The 15,968-nt window shown below is 38.0% G+C and overlaps 1 protein-coding gene across 2 annotated transcripts in view; it reads left to right on the top strand.

The window, feature by feature from the left end:
- KCMF1 (potassium channel modulatory factor 1) overlaps positions 1–15,968 on the top strand; it is a 75,764-nt gene that overhangs the window by 43,006 nt on the left and 16,790 nt on the right. For both annotated transcript variants that reach the window (XM_029231672.1, XM_029231674.1), the window contains 2 exons: positions 2,018–2,185; positions 6,217–6,356. In XM_029231672.1, coding sequence (XP_029087505.1) covers positions 2,018–2,185; positions 6,217–6,356 — 308 coding nt within the window. The remainder of the gene's footprint in view (positions 1–2,017; positions 2,186–6,216; positions 6,357–15,968) is intronic.

Here is a 15,968-nt window from a genome sequence, read left to right as displayed (position 1 = left end):
GTGCCATTCTATCTTAATCACTGTAGCTTTATAGTAGCTCTTGATATGTTAAGCAAATCCCTCCATCTTGTTATTCTTCAGGAATATCTTGGCTATTCTTGACCCTTTGCAAATTGTGTAAAAATTTGAGTCAGCTTATCATGTTCCACAAAAAATTCTTTTGTGATTTTTTTATTAGAATTGTATTGAATCCACAGATCAATTTGGGGAGAATGATATTTTATTATGTTGAACCTTCTAGTCAGTGAATGTGGTATTTTTATTTTTTAAAGCTCTTTGTCTTTGAACACATTTTTACTAATTTACTTCATAAAGGGCTGCATATCTTTGGTTGGCTTTTTTTAATTTATTTATTTTATTTTTATTATTTTTGGTTTCGTTGGGTCTTAGTTGTGGCATGCGGGATCTTCGTTGCAGCGTGCGGGCTTCTCTCCAGTTGCAGCACGCGGGCTTAGTTTCCCCATGGCGTGTGAGATCATAGTTCCCTGACCAGGGATTGCACCTGCGTCCCCTGCATTGGTAGGTGGATTCTTAACCACTGGACCACCAGGGAAGTCCCCTTTCGTTAGCTTTATTCATAGGCACTTTTCAGAAATGCTACTACAAATGACGTGATGTTTTTATTGTGGTAAAATGTACACAGCGTATCGTTTTAACCCTTTTTGCATGTACAATTCAGTGGCATTAGTACATTCACATTGTTGTGCAACTATCACCACTGTCCATCTCCAGAATTTTTTTATCATCCCAAACTGAAACCCATTAAACAATACTCCCCATTCTCCCTTCCACCCAGCCTCTGGTAGCTAACCACTGTTCTACTCTGGTTTGTTGGGGGGTTTTTTTGGGGGGGAGGGTTGTTTTTGTTTTTTCTGTGAATTTGACTAATCTGAGTACCTCATATAAGTGGAATCATAAGTGGCATTTTAAAAATATACCAGTATTTGTCTTTTTTGAGTGAAGAAATCAGTGTTTTATTAAATTGGTTTTTGTATTTAGCTAACTTGCTTAAAATATTAATCTCAGTAATTTAGCTGGAGTTTTCTGTATAAGCAAGCATTATCACATGTGAATAAAAGGCTTTCCTACTATTAAACCTGCCCATTGAGTTTTAAATTTTAATTAATCTTTTGTATACCTAGATAGTTCATTTTCAAATCTGTTGGTTTCCTCTTCAAGCTCTTCTTTATGTCTTTTAAACTGTTAAGTGTTATTTGATATTCGATTCTGTTATAAACTGTTTGCCATTCTGATTCTGCTGTTTCTGCTACTTTCTGATGGTGTTTTGTTTTTTGTTGGTATTTTGTGTATGAACTGTCATTCCTTCAAATTTTATTTCTGCCAGATGCCTGGTGGCAGTACTAATTTAGGACCACTTTAAATTAAATTCTTGACCTGAGAACCATTTGGGAGTCTGAATTTGGGCTCTCCACTTATAAGAAGTCTGGACTGGATTGTAGTTATAACTTTTCAGGGTTTTGTTGTTGTTGTTGTTGTTTTGTGCCTGGGGAGAGGGGGATTTCACGGGCAAGTTTGGTAATCCCCTAGGGAGGGTTTCTAGCTCACCCATATACTGAGGGTATATTAGGGTCTCAGCTTTATGAGGAATTGCCTGTTCAGACACCCCGCCGTGGCAGACCTTGGTCTTTGCTTCCTGTGTCTGTCCTGCGATGCTGTGAAAATTTAAGCTCAGATTTTTCCAAATAGATGCCCACTACTTGAGTGATTCCATTTAACCATTCCTCTTTCACTTGGGTTTTACCCTCTTGCTAGTCCATCAAGGCATTTAAAACGTTTTTCTGCATTTTTTGAAACATTTTAAGTTACTTCCATTAGGAATGTAAATCAGGGGAACAAATCCACCATGTAGTTGGAAATTCCTGTATCATTTTACTGTGTTGTTTTTAGTCATTTTGGAAAGGAAATCTGGGATTAAATGCATATTTTTTATTTATAAAATTGAAATGGAGAGTGGCCTTTTACGGCCGCTAATTAATGATATTTCTTTTTTTTATAGGTGTCAGCTGTGATGCATGTTTAAAAGGAAATTTTCGAGGTCGCAGATATAAGTGTTTAATTTGCTACGATTACGATCTTTGTGCATCTTGTTATGAAAGTGGTGCAACAACAACAAGGCATACAACTGACCACCCAATGCAGTGCATATTAACAAGGGTAGATTTTGGTACGTATTTAATTAAAATTTTAATGAATTATCATTTAGAACTTTGTGTGTATGTGTATGAAGAAGTAAAGGCAAAATGTTCTAAAACTGTCCCCAGTAGCATACATGAGGCTCCAAATTCATTAAAAATAACATGAGTCTTACTTTTATATTCTAAGTAATTTTTCCTCTTATAGTTTATTTATGAAAGCCATTCAGAAATAAATACAACCGGCAAGGTATGAAACGGAAGAGTGCCTCAGTAAAGAAGGAATAAAGTTTAAACTGACCGTTCTTGCTAACAATACACAAGTCTTCTTGCTCTGGTTATCAGGAAGCAGATTATTTCTACAGTTGATTAGAAGGCACTGTCAGTTCATAAGAAAAGCTTTAAATGTTTCATGCTGTAATTTCTTACTAGTCAGCACTTGTTATTATCTGATTATAGCCATCCTAGTGGGTGTGAAGGCCAAGTGGTGGTATCTCACGTGGTTTTGATTTGCATTTCTCTGATAGCCAGTGACGTTGACCATCTTTTCTAGTGCTGATTAGCCATTTGTGGATCTGCTTTGGAGAAATGTCTATTCAGATCCTTTGCCCATTTTTTAATTGGGTAATGTGTCCTTTATTATTGACTTTTAATAGTTCTTTGTGTATTCTATATACAAGTTCCTTACAGATAAATGACTTGCAGAAATTTTCTCCTATTCTGTGGGTTGTCTTTTCACTTTCTTGATGGTACGCTTTGAAGCACATAAGTTTTAATTTTGATGGTGTCTAGTTTATCTGTTTCTTTCCTTTGTTGTGCTTTTAGTGTCATATCTAGGAAACCATTGCCTAATCCAAGATCATAAAGACTTAAAATTATGTTTTCGTCAAAGGGTTTTATAATTTTAGTATTTACATTTAGATCTTTGATCCATTTTGAGTTAATTTTTGTGTGTGGAATGAGGTAGAGTTCCAACTTCATTCTTTGGCATGTGAATATCCGGTTGTCCCAGCGTCATTTGTTGAAAAGACTATTTTCTACCCAATGAATTGTCTTGGCATTACTGTTGCAAATCGGTTGACCAGAGGGAAAGGGGAAATTGGGGTGTGTTGGTCAAAGAGTACAAAGTTTTGTTATGCAAGATGAATACGTTCCAGAGATCTGATGTATAGCATGGTGACCATAGTTAACGATATTGTATTGTATACTGGAAATTTTCAAAGAGGATAGATCTTTAAATTAAATCTTCTCAACACACACACACACAAAATGGTAACTATGTAGAGGTAATAGAGATGTTAATTAGCTTGATTGTGGTGATCTTTTCACAGTGTATACATATGTGAAAACATATTTATACCATAAATATATACAATTTTTATATGTCAAAGATAGTAAAGCTGTTAAAAAAGAAAAATCAGTTGACCATAAATGTCAGTTTTAATTTCTGGACTCTCAATCTGTTCCGTTGATTTATATGCCTATATACCAGTACCACAGTGTCTCAATTATGTAGTAAGCTTTGAAATCAAAAAGTATGCGTCTTCAAGCTTTGTTCTTTTTGAAAGTTGTTTTGGGTATTCTAGATCCCTTGAATTTCATGTGAATTTTAGGATCAACTTGTCAAATTTCTGCAAAGGAGCCAACTGGGATTTTGATAGGAATTGTTTTGTATCTGTAGATCAGTTTGGAGAGCAATGTTATTAAGTCTGCCAACCCATGAATGCGGGGTATCTTTCTGTTTATTTAGGCTATCTTTCTGTTTATTTAAGTCATCTTTCATTTCTTTCAGCAAAATTTTGTAGCTATCAGAGGATAAGTTTCACACTTCTTTCATTAAGTGTATTCCTAAATGTTTTATTCTTTTTGCTTTTGTAAATGGAATTTTTTTAAATTTTTATTTTGGATTGTCCATTGCAAATTACAGAAAAAGAATAGGTTTTTATATATAGATTTTGTATCCTGTAATGCTGCTGAACTTGTTTATGAGTTCTGATAGTTTTTTAGTGGATTCGTTAGGATTTTCTATATACAGCAGGGGTCCCCACAGCTACTGGAACCGGGCCTCACAGCAGGAGATGAGCGGCGGGTGAGCAAGCGAAGCTTCACCTGTATTTACAGGCACTCCCCATCGCTCACATTACTGCCTGTCAGATCAGCGGCAGCATTAGGTTCTCAGGAGCGGGAACCCTACTGTGAACTGCACATGCAAGGTATCTAGGTTGCACGCTCCTTATGAGAATCTAACACATCATCACCTGAGGTGGAGCTGAGGCGGTGATGCCAGTGCTGGGGAGCGGCTGCAAATACAGATTATCATTAGCAGAGAGGTTTCACTGCACAGAGATCATAATAAATCAGTTGCTTGCAGACTCATATCAAAACCCTATCAGTGGGCTTCCCTGGTGGCACGGTGGTTGAGAGTCCGCCAGCCGATGCAGGGGACACGGGTTCGTGCCCCAGTCCGGGAAGATCCCGCATGCCGCGGAGCAGCTGGGCCCGTGAGCCATGGCCGCTGAGCCTGCACGTCCGGAGCCTGTGCTCCGCAACGGGAGGAGCCACAACAGCGAGAGGCCCGTGTACTGCAAAAAAAAAAAAAAAAAAAACCCTGTCAGTGAGTGGCAAGTGAAACAAGCTCAGAGCTCCCACTGATTCTGCATTATGATGAGTTGTATAATTATTTCATTATATATTACAATGTAATAATAATAGAAATAAAGTGCATAATAAATGTAATGTGCTTGAATCATCCCGAAGCCATACCCCCCCACCCCGCCCGCATCCATGGAAACTGGTCCCTGGTGCCAAAAAGGTTGGGGTTTGCTGATATACAGGGTCATGTCATCTGCTAATAGAGATAGTTTTACTTCTTCCTTTCCATCTCGATGCCTTCGTTTCATTTTCTTGCCTAATTACTCTGGTTAGATCCTCCAGTAAAATATTGAATAGAAATGGCAAGAGTGGACATTCTTGTCTTGTTCCTGGTCTTAGGGGGGGAGGCATCCAGTCTTCCACCAGTAAGTATGATGTTAGCTCTGGGTTTTTTGTAGATGCCCTTTATCAGGTAAGAAAGTTCTCTTTTTTTTTTTTTTTTTTATGTTTGTCTCCACCTACCCCAAATTCACTTGGCAAGTCTTATGCATATAATAAATGGTCAGTATATATGTAATGGGTAAATATTTTTAAGATAGTCTTAATTTCCCTAAAAATGAATGTGCACGAATCTACCATGTAGTAAACACTTTCTTTCATTTTCTCTTCTCACAAAAACGATCATATCCTCTTAAAGTAGGTATTTGTTTCATGTTAAATAATGAGATCTTTGTAATGAAGTGACATAACATACTAAGTGTACTTTCAATTGCATTTCCTTTTGTGCTACTAATGGAGAAAAATAGACTTATTCCTTGGCATGTGTTAATCAGGCAAACAAATTATTCCCACAGACTCTCACTAATTGGTCAGTTCTCCAGTAACCAAGTTGGGCAGAGTACGTTGTGGTAGTTCCCCATTCAAGTTAGCATTTATAATAACTGAATGCTTCGGGTCCTTCCTGCTATATGAATGGTATGTTCTGTAGATAAATAGCTGCATCTAGGAGTTGGCATATTGATCATTGTCATCTGTTCTTTCCCTCTGAGCACTTGTGTTCTTGTATATGATATATCCTGCTGATTCTTTGTATTGACATTGGTGTTGCCACAGTATATACAGAGATAAAGAAAAAAAATAAATTACAATAAAATTAGAACCAAATGTGAAATTAGAGATGTTTCAAAATTAAATGAAGGGGTATAAAGCTGTTTGCTTGCTTTTCTCTTAAGGCTGTAGTAGCAAGTAGAGAAGGAATTTGGGAAGAGTGACAGAGTCCTTGGGAGAATAAGGATGTTACAGAGGTAAACAGAGAGGTACCTAAGCACTCCTTGACAAAGTGAGGCTGTTGGTGGACATTTCAGGCACCCTGTTTTTTTTTTACATTATTGTACCACATGGTTACATTTTTATATATTTTTAAAAAACGAATAATAATTATTTCTCAATGCAGTTCCACTCTGTTTTTCAGATTTGTACTATGGTGGGGAAGCTTTCTCTGTAGAGCAGCCACAGTCTTTTACTTGTCCCTATTGTGGAAAAATGGGCTATACGGAGACATCTCTTCAAGAACATGTTACTTCTGAACATGCAGAAACATCAACAGAAGTGGTAAGTGAAGCAGCCTTGTGTCTAAATGATATGGTAAAGTGTATTATTTCTAACATAAATAAAGCCATGTCACTATCATGTACCTCCTGTTAAGTGTACTGATACTGTTTGTGTGATAACTGTTAAATTATCTTCTAACAGCAAATTTTACACATCCTAGGAGGGAGGCTGCACGTGTACGAGGTGATGCCCCCTATTTGTCCACACTAGCCTTTCTTGCCGTGTTGCTAAAAGCACAACGTGGAATCTTAACCAAATTCAGGAGCCTTCAGTAAACACGTGGTGAAAAGGTTTAAAGCACCCCGACCTGCAACACATCTCTTTCCATAGTATTCTAGCTGCCTGATGGATTTCTCTTTTATAAGGAAACCTTCACAAGGAAATTTTTAAATCTTTGGTCATATACTAAGTAGAAATCCATTGTCACATCTCATTGTGATATATCACTGACCTTCCTTGGTTTTCATCAGATCATATTTCTTGCTTCATAGGTCAGAGCTTTGAGGTCCCTAGAAGTTCCTCCTACTCTGATCTTTGCCAGTGGCCAGGGACCCAGAATAATACACAAAGAAGATCTTGGCTTGAAAGCTTTTTGGATATTTTACTTGACACCTGAGTCAGCATATATCCAACTTCAAGAAATGATGAGTGCACCCCAAAGAGTCCTCTTCCCCCCGTTTACCATTGGTAACAGTAGATAAAGTGAGCCATGAGAGCTGGAACTGTGGGTGTGGAACTCGGAGAGTTTGGGCCCAAGCATTTGCACATTGCTTCAACTCATAAGCCCCTGAATGTACTCAAAACAAATTAACTGAAACTTGGGAGAAGTAAAGTAATAGTGTATCCAAGGACTCACAGCTAGTAAGGGGCAGAGTCAGGTGTTTGAACTCAGCCAGAGTCCCTCTGGGTTGTAGAGTCCCTACTTAACCACTGTCTTATTCTGTCTCCACTACAGCCCTGCTGTTAACAGCTGTGAGAGTACAGGTTCACTGTTAACCTCCACTTACACTGCTAGTTGATGTTAAAGTTGTTATAAGATTCATAGTTCAGACAGTTGGTAAATTTACATTATGTAGTTCTCAAATCAAATTTTACCGTCTAACAACTCAAAAATGCTCTCATCCTGCACCTTGGGGAACCTCAGAACACTATTGTCACATTTTACTTGTGTTCTTAATTTGTTCTTTTTATTCTACAAAGGTGATTTTGCTTCCTTTTGGAACAGTCCCAGATAACAGTGTGAAGAATGAGTGCTGATTTGATTGCATCTCTGTCCTGGTTGTTGTGGGAAAGTTGGAATGATTTCTCTTTGATTTAAATTCTGTTAAGTTTGAGAATTTATTTACCTAGCTATAATAAGGAGGGGTTTCCCTATTGTAAACCTGGCATTCTTAAAATCATTATTATATTAGCCAGTAGGCCCTAGTGTAGTAGTTCCATGACCCCTTTGGGAGAGGACAATGTGTCGGTTTTCCACATCTAAAATTGGGGAATCCAGTGGAAATTCAAGTCCTCTCCGTGAATGATGAAAAGCTAATTATTCATTTTTAAAAATGAGAGTCAACTACCAGCAGCCTTGCCTTTATTTTTTTCCAGAAAGTAAATACAATTTATTTATACTCCTTTGTACCTGATACACAGTTTGAAAATTAAATACCATCTACAAATAGTTGTATGGTCTGTCTCTCATAAGTTGTGTTCAGTTATATGCCTTCGTTTAGTTCCCCAACTTTTGGAACATAGCTCAAGGCAGCGGCCATACCATTTTTTCCTATTAGTATTTGTGTAATATTTTAAGGATTTCTCTCTCCTCATGGGCTCTTAGTCTGTATGAGCACCGCATCTACCTCGCTTCCCACTCATTAGCACACCCAGACATTTCACAGTGAAAAATAGCAAGCAGGCAAGAATCTTTGATACAAAGGTGCTTGATTCTTTGAATCATGTAGGTCGTGTCCTAGATCCGGGGCTGACATCAGCAGGTGTACCACGTGTGGAATACTGGCCAGTGTCCATGCTCAATGATTGCTGCCTGTGCCTTGCCAGGTGTTAAGTATTTTGAATGCCTCTAGGTATATATGTGAAACACATTATCAGCTCTGATGTGTTACAGTTATACGTAAATGTCCATGTGATATTATTATGTGTGCCCTCTCAACACCCTCCCCGCTGTGTTTTGCCAAGTCATGGTAATTAAAACATTTTTGAATTCTGGAGTTCAGGAGTGACTCATGTCATTTTGGAAGGTAGGGAATTAGATTCACATAATAACTGTATCTCTGTTTCTATTCCTGTTCATATTTTTCTTCCTAAATGCTCAATTTTCTATCCTTCTTTGCCCCTGCATTTCCTGCATATCTCTCCTCTGTACCACCAGCTTGTACCTTCCTCTAGGACTTAAGGATCTCACTCCTCTAACCAGCATCCCTTTGGAACATTTAGGAGTGAGAGGATATATCCCTGCAGATATTACTGTCACCACTAGTAAGCACTTACCGATACCTGACATAGCTAGTAAGAAAGTGTACGGAAGGTTAATTTTTAAAATAACTTTGTAGTCTTTGTGTGTATATATATATATATATATATTTGTTTGTTTGCTTGTTTGTTTGTTTGTTTTGCGGTACGCGGGCCTTTCACTGTTGTGGCCTCTCCCGTTGCGGAGCACAGGCTCCGGACGTGCAGACTCAGCGGCCATGGCTCATGGGCCCAGCCGCTCTGCGGCATAGGGGATCCTCCCGGACCGGGGCACGAACCCGTGTCCCCTGCATCGGCAGGCAGACTCTCAACCACTGCACCACCAGGGAAGCCCCTTTGTCTATATTTTTGTCTCCTTTTTCAACTTGGGACTCTAAGGCCCCAACCTAAGATTTGCCTCCTTTCTTAAGATTAATTTAAGATTGCTCAAGAGGCTTTTGATTTTGAGGATATGGAGGATCCTTCAAACTAGATATTATTAAAAACATCTGACATAGAATGCATAGTGAAGATGATTAAAAATTTTACAAGCAGATTGGGTGTAGTCTCAGGGATCTTTTTATAAACACCAAATCTGATAAGCAGTGTGATTTTGAAGTTAAGCACAAGTTCTTAAAAACCCTCATAGTTATGAAATCTGGTTGATTGGGACTAGTTTTTGGTTGCGGGAAGAATTAAGAGGGGAAGTAGCACAGTATGTAATTATCAAAATCCATCAAGCTGGTAGTAGAAGTGAGCGCTAGAGGTCAGATGGGATTGCAAACATCAAGGATTTGTTGAGGAAGTGGTAGGAATGTGGAAGAAATATGGTGGGAAAGCTTTGAACATAAAAACATTAAGCATGACTCCTGAAATTTTTCTTAAATCTTACATTTGAGGTGACTTGCACTGCAGCTAATTAGAAAGCCTTCGGGGATTTTTGTTGTTGTTTTTAAATGAAATGTAGCTTTACCTCTAATTAATGATATGTAATTAATCTTTCAGTTCCTTGTTTAATAAATCTCTTGCAATTTATATTAAGAACATTATGCTTTAGAAAGTAAAAGTACTTTTGTTCACCAACATTTTCTTCTCACTTCTAGAAATCTGTGTTGCAGTATACTGCTCCGTTCATAATTGCATCAGTTCTCTAGCATTCCCTGCTGGAAGCTTTTTGCTTTCTATTTTTCATTTGGTTTTACTCTTTGGTTTCTTTCCTCTCCAAAAAGGGGAGGTTAGGGCAATCTCCAGCTTTTAGGTTTTCATACATGTAAGTGATACAGTCCCTCCGTTTTTTGTTTTTTTTTTTTAATTGTGTTAGTCTGTTCATTTTTATTTTCCTAGGGATACATCCGTATAAGTTTCTGAACTTGGCACAAGGTTATTCATAATATCATCTTATTATATTGTCGATGTCTACACTATCTGACTCTTTCTCATTTCTTTTTTGGTGTTGTTTTTTTTTTTTTACCTTTTTTCTTTTTTTAATTAATTTTTATTGGAGTATAGTTGCTTTACAGTGTTGTGTTACTTTCTACTATACAGCAAAGTGAATCATCTTGCACCTTGGGGAACCTCAGAACACTATTGTCATATCCCTCCCTTTTTAATGAAGACCTAGATATGTTTGTAACAAATTGAGTTTAATTTTGAAATAGCATGGTTGTATTGTGTTCTATTTATACTGATTGGATAAGAAGTAAAAACCAAGAAGAAAGAATTATTTTAGAAATTTTTTACAATCTGACTATACAATTTTATTCTTATGGAGAAACATGATGACATAAAAGGACTTTTAAATTTGTTTTTAATGAGTCAGAATAATCTGTTTTAGCTGATAATTTTTTAAATATTTAGACGGTTGTTTGTTAATTAAAAGGAGCCATAGAACACAGAATAGAAATTATCATCATTGTGGCATTTTGTGTATAAACAGATGCATTTGATACCTAAATTCAACAAGCAGGAAAATATAAGATCAAATATACTGCAAACCAAAATAATGTGACAGGTATGGTTGATACATGAGGGCTATGAAAGGTTGCATATCTTTAAATTGTGTATAGGACTTTTAAATTTTGACCATCAAAATAGTATCTGTATTTCATTGAAAGACCATTTTAATATGTAGATATATAGAGCTAACTTCCCAACACAGGTATTTCCTTATTAGGAACAATAATAGTGGAGTGAACCACAATTTTTACAGATCTTCTAATCTAATCTTGTACATTTTCTTAAATATTATAATTACCTATTTACTCTTATAATCAGGTAATCAAGAAAAGTAAGCATTTAAAAGCCAAATACACATTTTTTTTTTTTAAGTAGGCTTTGATTGACTGTTACTACTTGCATTCTTCTTCTTCAAAGAATGCAGTTGGATGCTGTCTGCTTTTCTGTGAACTAACAATGGTATTTTATTTAATAATAGTGGAGGAATACATAAAACTACCGTTGCTACAGGCAACCGTATAGCTACTACTCATTTGCATTTAGCTAGAGAGATTATAGAAGACCAGGATTTGGTACTTTTACCATTTGTGCTTTTCATTACTTTTGACTCAGAACACTTTCTTTTTTATAAATCACTTTTTTACTATCTTTAGTATTTGGCTATCTTTGCACATTTTTAATAATAGTTATTTTGAGCATATTTACTTGTTTAAAATCAGATAGTAATACTTTTGATTTTAAGGGTGATACAGCCATTCGTTTCCCAGTAGATTCTTGAATTGATAGCACAGAAGGAAATGATAGGAGACACGTTGGGGATTCCAGATTGTTCTAGGATAATTCAATTTATGTGTGTGTCATGATATTTTAAAAGATATTTCTGTAAGAGATCAGTTCCTTAAGGTGATATGAAAACCAGGAGGGGCATCATTTAGAATATTATGAAAATGAGGTAATAAAAGCTCTTCCAAGAAGGTGTTGTGCCTGGTATTTCAGAGTATATTGTTATCCTGGGTAGGGTTTTCATTGCTCTGTACTTCCCTCTGTGTTGAAGTAAACTCCTGTAGGGGAAGGTGAGTAGGCAGTTTTCAGAATGGGAAGAACACCCAGTGTGAAGGGGAGTGCTGGGTAAGAGCAGCAGGTGTAGAGACATTCACTTTGAGTTCTTTTTTTCTTTGGCCACTGGTTTGGTTTCTTCTTTGTCCTGTGAAATACTGGCTTGTCTAGTTCAGTGTCTGGACAGCTAATTTCAAGTCAGTGCATAGAAGTGGGGCCTCTTCTTGCAGGGCTTGCAGAAAGATTTGTAGGGAGGGGGGTATAAATTAAAGATGGGACCTCTCTGGCAACTATTGGAAAATTATAAGGTAGCTCAGTAGTCCTTTAAACACTTCTCAGCCTTGTCTCCTCTCCTGGTATCCCTTTCTTCCCCATCGTGCCCCTCAGGTTAAAAAAAGAAAAACAGGTTAAGAAAATTATTTGAAGACGCCAGTCTCGGTCTTCCTAGCTGAGGTTATTTTTTCTAGGAAATCCGACCAAACTCAGCCTCACTTGACAAACTTGTAATGCTCTTGAGGAGAGAGCATACAAAGCTTCTGTCATTGCCAGACACTCAACTCATAAACAACATAAACCCACTAACTTACGTGGAGTCATTTGTGACTTTTCACTAAAACTGTTGCTGGCTTTGGGCTCTGCCTCCCTGTGCCTGTCTCCCTGCAGCTCGCAGGTGCTTACGGACACACTATGCAACAAGAGGTGCCCGTTTCCTTTTCTTTCTCTAGGTCTACAGGGGAAATAGATAGCTTACCCCAGGATAGGTGGAAACAGTAAAGCTTACACTGGGGTTTTTCTTCTCAGTACTCATGGATACGAGTGCTCATATTCAGAGTGAACTGTGAACAGGATGAAGAAAAGCGAGCGCCCTGACCCCTTTGGAGTTATTTTTCATTGTGGCTAAATTATGTTTTTTCAAGTGTTATGAATTCCCAGGACATCAGTATACACATGTAATTTAAATCTATATCCAAGAAACATGTTTAAAACCAAAACTTTATTTATTTAGTACTCTTAAATCATATATAAAAATGTAAGGAAAACTGAAATTTTTATATTTAACAAAAACTCCCTAACATTCTAAATGCTACTCTTGGGAAGCAGGTGACAGTTCCAACCTCAGCATTAAAATGGGGAGAATGGAACTGAGGAGAAAAATAAATTCAATATGAAGTAGCTTATACTTAATTATAAGTTAATTTGAGTGTTCCACTGCAACAGCAGAAAATTAGATTATAATCGAGTTGAACATTGTGATCACTCGGGTCTTGAAAGCACCTATATCTGTATTGACAAAACAGATGGCTAAGGTGCATGTAGCTACAATTTAGATGGTTCTAGAGAAGGCCCAAAATGAGTTTGTTGACCATGTAGCATAGATTTTCCACTAGTGCTTTTTGTATGTCCTCAAAGCAAAACTTCACTCTGGTCTTATTTTCATTATATCTGCAGATTTTATAAGATAAACTACTTTTAATTACTCAAGAGATCCAAAAGTCTGGAGTTACCAGTTAGCCTTAGCAGTTGTTAATTCAGTAGAATGTCAACTCTCTTTTTTTAGTATGAGGATTAAAATATAATGCATGTGAGGGGTTTTGTATGTCATGGCTTTAAATTATAATAGCTCCTTTGGGTCACCACCTTTCAGTAAAAGAAACTTTGTTAAAAACACCCCCATTGAATTGCAGTTGATCAGAAAATCTGCCTTACAGAACAAGCCCGTGGTATTTCTAGAGCTGAATTTGAGTTCCTCAAAAGGAGAGACACAAATTGTGCCCCAGACATGAATTGTACCTAAGTATTTACTCAGTAAATACTTAATGAATTAGTTAATCCATAGTAACAAAATTATACAGTATGGCAAATTTAACCAGTCAGAACTTTAAGTTTACCAGCTTACCTGGACTTCACAGCACAGGACTTCCTTTAACTTACAGAAATTAGGACACAGTTGTAAAGAGCAGCACAAGAGAAGGTATGCTTATCGCACTTCCAGAAGTTGCCCTTACCTTAAACGACACTCACAAGGCTTTACTTAAATGTTTTTATTTGAATTTACTACATAGTCTACATAAATATCGTGAAAAAGGAAGACCCCAACTTTAAAAAGAGGCTATTTTTGTAAATGTCCTTTGGACACCTGGTTTGGAGCCCAGAGCACAGTAAGCACATAAGTTGCCAGAACACATCATGTAGTGAACTTTGATTTCAGAGCTAGCTTGGGAAAACCTAGGTAACCTTATACTAGAAAATTAGTATAGTATCAAACAACACAGGAAAATTATTTGGCTTGAAATTATGTTCTTGTGTTATTATTGGGGAAAAACAGCACATTCACATAAGGATGAAGAAATAATCAGAGCTTTTCTGAAGACAGGAGAGCTATGGCAGTGGGCAGGTTCTTCACTGCATTTTAATTTTGCTTCAGAACTTATACCTCCTCAGATACAAGGCTGTTACTTTTAATCTTTTCAACCACGATGAACTTCATAACTTGACTCACAGCTGTAATAAAGGAATGAGGAATGGAAAAGGGGGAAGGAGTTTTGAAGTAATGACCGGACAAAAAACAGGGAAACAAAGGAGGATGGGGGCTGCAGAAGGACTAGGGTGTGAGAGAAAGTGTGGGTGCCTGAGCAGAAATTAACTGAGGTGTTGGCTGTGATGGAGGAAATGGGTCAGGGTGGGGTACAACATTTACTTTGCCCTCAGACGGATGATGTCAGAAGAAAGGCTGTTCTGGGTCATGCCTGGGTCAGTTATTAAGGACAGCTTAGGGAAACATTTGCTGGTCTTTCTCAAGACTTCATGTATTCCTGACTTCTCAATGCGTCTCTCCAACTATTAACCAGGAGCATTACATCTAATACGTCAAGTGTGAAGTAGTGCTTTCTGAAGTCATCAGATTCTTGGAGTAAAGCACGATGGCTGTCAGCATAATAAATTTAAAACATGGCCTCTACCCACACAGACTTTATAGCATGTCTAAAAACCAAACTAGCTCTTTTGACACAACTGGAGAAAAACGCAAGGAGTCAGGGCTTTGTGACTTGAGGGAGGCCTTGAAAAATGGGTGTTACTTCAAAAAGTGGACAGAATGGAAGGAATGGTATTACTCAAGGGAAGAGACATGAACCAAGATGCAGTGTTAGAAAGAACACAGAAGGTGGAGAGGATGGTAAGGCATTGATGGTTGTGTGAATCAGCCAGATGAAGCCAGATAGTAGAGAACCTTTAAAGCCAGAATATTTGTCCACTTGGTTTGGTGGACAATAAAGAGAAGTGTTTGCCCCTGTACAGAGGAGAGACATTTTCTCTACCATCATGGCACCTAGGCTCTCATTTGGGAAGGGAAGGATGGTAGGGTTTGAGTGATTCCTTAGTTCTTTTGAAACAGGATGAACTTAATCATAATGATTATGTAGATGAACATGGATCAAAAAAGGGTAGAGGGGCTTCCCTGGTGGCGCAGTGGTTGAGAGTCCGCCTGCCAATGCAGGAGACGTGGGTTTGTGCCCCGGTCCGGGAAGATCCCACATGCCGCGGAGCGGCTGGGCCCGTGAGCCATGGCCGCTGAGCCTGCGCGTCCGGAGCCTGTGCTCCGCCACGGGAGGGCCACAGCAGTGAGAGGCCCACATACCGCAAAAAAAAAAAAAAAAAAAGGGTAGAAATTACAAAGAAGCTTTTGCTGCCTGTTATAAGACCATGATCATCAGAGAAGTGATGCCTCAGACATTTGGTATCACCAGAAAGTAGCAATAGAAGATGATGTAAGGAAATCACAGCTTTTGAACATGTATTCTCAAAAGGAAAATGTTTCTCGTGGGTGTAAAATTAGATCAAAGTAATAAATGAGTTTATCAGGTTTGTGATCCAGAAACCTAGTCAAGAAATGCCGATTGCCAGGGCAGTTATTTCACCTAAGGTGTTTGCTGTGAGAAGAAGCGTGGTGTCCCAGAATCTGAGTTCAAGGGCAGTTTCAAGTGGTCTAAGAAGATGGTGCATCGAAGTGGGTCCTCCTCATGGTGAAGAACCTGCCCAGCTCCCCAGCAGCTGCTGAACGAATTGGGTGAAAGGCCAGCCTCCCTATAACGCTGCAGTCTAGCTTCAGTGAAGGCCAGGTTATACGCTGGATCAGATAGGCAG

The sequence above is a fragment of the Monodon monoceros genome, unplaced genomic scaffold (assembly GCF_005190385.1).
Source record: "Monodon monoceros isolate NGI ecotype Baffin Bay Population unplaced genomic scaffold, NGI_Narwhal_1 Super_Scaffold_19, whole genome shotgun sequence".
NCBI lineage: Eukaryota > Metazoa > Chordata > Mammalia > Artiodactyla > Monodontidae > Monodon > Monodon monoceros.
This window is presented reverse-complemented; position numbering and strand designations above follow the sequence as displayed.